At 53.8% G+C, this 2,342-nt stretch overlaps 1 protein-coding gene across 1 annotated transcript in view; it reads left to right on the forward strand.

Moving 5' to 3' along the window:
* TM2D2 (TM2 domain containing 2) overlaps window positions 1–405 on the forward strand; it is a 4,373-nt gene extending 3,968 nt beyond the window's left edge. The window contains exons 2-3 of the mRNA XM_009895408.1: window positions 1–28; window positions 192–405. Of these exons, the coding sequence (XP_009893710.1) occupies window positions 1–28; window positions 192–405 (242 nt within the window). The remainder of the gene's footprint in view (window positions 29–191) is intronic.
* The last annotated feature ends 1,937 nt before the right edge of the window (window positions 406–2,342 follow it).

The raw sequence follows: 2,342 nt of genomic DNA on the forward strand, positions 1-2,342 counted from the left end.
TCCTGCGGGGCAGCCGCCCCTGCGTCAAGTAGGGCGCGTTCCCGCGGGCCCCGCTCCCCTCTCCCGGGCCTGCACCTCTCCCGGCCCCCGCGGGAGGGAGCCCCGCCGTCAGGGACCGGGCGAGGCCGGGGGGATGCTTACCCCGGGGGGCGGGCGCGGCCCCCCCTCACCCCCGAACGCTTCCATTGCAGGTACACTGGACACTATTTTATAACCACTCTGCTCTACTCGTTTTTCCTGGGTTGCTTTGGAGTGGATCGATTCTGCCTGGGCCATACCGGGACCGCCGTGGGGAAACTGCTGACTCTGGGAGGACTGGGGATCTGGTGGTTCGTTGATCTGATTCTCCTCATCACCGGTGGGCTGATGCCCAGCGACGGCAGCAACTGGTGCACCGTGTACTGAGAGGAGCAGAACCGACCCCGAAAGAGGCGAGCGGCGTCTGCAGGACTGGGGACAGACTCCTCCGCTTGTGCTGCAGCACCAGAACAGACTTCTGCCTTGCACAAACATGGATTTACAAAGCTGTAACTTCACGTGCAGAACAATTATTCTTGTTAATTCCTCTGTACAAACCTCGGACACAAAATTGTTCAGTATATATTTTGCTTGTTTAAAATAATCTGGATTTCCCCCCGCCCCAAGCGGGAACAGTTTAGGAAATCAGACCTTGCAAACACAGGGGGTCAAACAAAGCTTAATAAAGTCTGGAAGGAGCCGACTGTTACAGTTACTTTCAATATTAGTAGAGGACGTACAGCCACACAGAGACGCAGGCCACTAGCGTGTGGTTTTGTGTTGCTAGACTCTGCAAACCTTTAAAGTTGGGTAATCTGTCACAAAGTTATAGAGACTCTGTGGCAAAGTGATGAGCTCCAATTCTACATTATTTGCTTAAAAACGGTGCTCGCTGGGTGCAGGGGGAGCTGGGTTTGGTTTAGTAGAACCTGCACCCTTTGGAGAACGTTACTTTCCCCTCGCTCGCAGGTGGGGAAAGCCACAGTGCAGCAAATAAAGTTACTATTCAGGCCTCTCGGAAGAAGCACTTGTGTCCATCGATGTAACTCTCCCTGCCTTGCTCATATTCTGGAAACATCTGTAGGACACTGCAACCATTCCAAAGTACACGTGTTATTTCAAAACTACCCGTTTCTCCTCCTGTCCCCCGCCCTTCATAGTAAATAAGTGTGCTTTTCAAAGCATCCCCCATCACACTGCCTGCAGCAGCCGGTTGCATTCCCTTTCCCTGCTGCCAGATAGTCATATTCTTTAAAACCATGACCATTCAGCAGTAACCATTCGTGTTTTACAAAAGTGTTAAATACCAGCTTTGCCTCATCAGTGACGGAGGGCTTGTGTCCTTCAGGAGCTCCAGGGAGTGCCGGGGAGCTGCGGGAGAGCTGGGAAGGGCCCAGAGCTGCCGCGGGTAGCTCCCGTCTGCGTGCCGGTCAGCCCCGGCTCCAGCCCGCAGCACAGGGCGCGTGCGGTGCCGAGATGAGTGGGAGCTTCAAGCAACCTCGCGCCCAAAAGAGGAAGCCCCACCAGATGCAGTCTGAAAACTTACTGAGCTGAATAAAAACGGGAAAAGGAAGCTGCAGTAAGTCACAGCCAGAACCAGACACAAAATCTGTATATGCAAAAGGCGAGTCGCATTTGACGTAAAATACAGCAAACATACACCCTCTGTTCTCACACAGTTCTGCAAACCGAGGGCCCTCCGGCCGTTTGCATTTGGTGATTTTCTGCCTGTGTTACTTCGGTCTCCGGTGGGGCTGCAACGGGGTTCAATCTGGCCGGGAATTCTGCCTATTCCAGTTTTGGTTTGTGGTTTATTGCAACAGCTCCTCCTCTCCGGGGAATGGGGTTTGTATCCCATTTAGGTCACAAGTAATCTGAATTTGGCAGCTTTGCACAGGCCTCAGGGCAGCGGGGTGGGGGGAGGCTTCATCATGGAACTACCGCATTCTTCAGACCAGTGGAACAACGGGGCTGAAAAGCCCATGGTGGGGAAAAAATGATGCAGTGAGCCAGAAAGAAAAAAATAATAATTCCATGTGCAAAAAGCCCATCGTCATTAACATCTCCCCATGTCCTCAGCCCAGCAGCTGCCAGCTAACAGCAGGACCTCGAATTCCTTCTGTGTACGGGGCCATCATGGACTATGCTGAGAAATACCAGGGTATTGCTCCGACAGCTTTCCTCCTGCCGGCGTGTTCAGAAAGGCAAAGACAGCTGTGACGTCCCCGCCACCGCCATGCACTCGTCCCCTCTCGTGCCCAGAACCCACCTGTGTGCCCGGCAGCACCGCCGGTACCCACCTCATGGTGGCCAAAAGCAGAGTA

Source organism: Charadrius vociferus, unplaced genomic scaffold, assembly GCF_000708025.1.
Source record: "Charadrius vociferus isolate BGI_N301 unplaced genomic scaffold, ASM70802v2 scaffold661, whole genome shotgun sequence".
Taxonomy (NCBI): Eukaryota; Metazoa; Chordata; class Aves; order Charadriiformes; family Charadriidae; genus Charadrius; species Charadrius vociferus.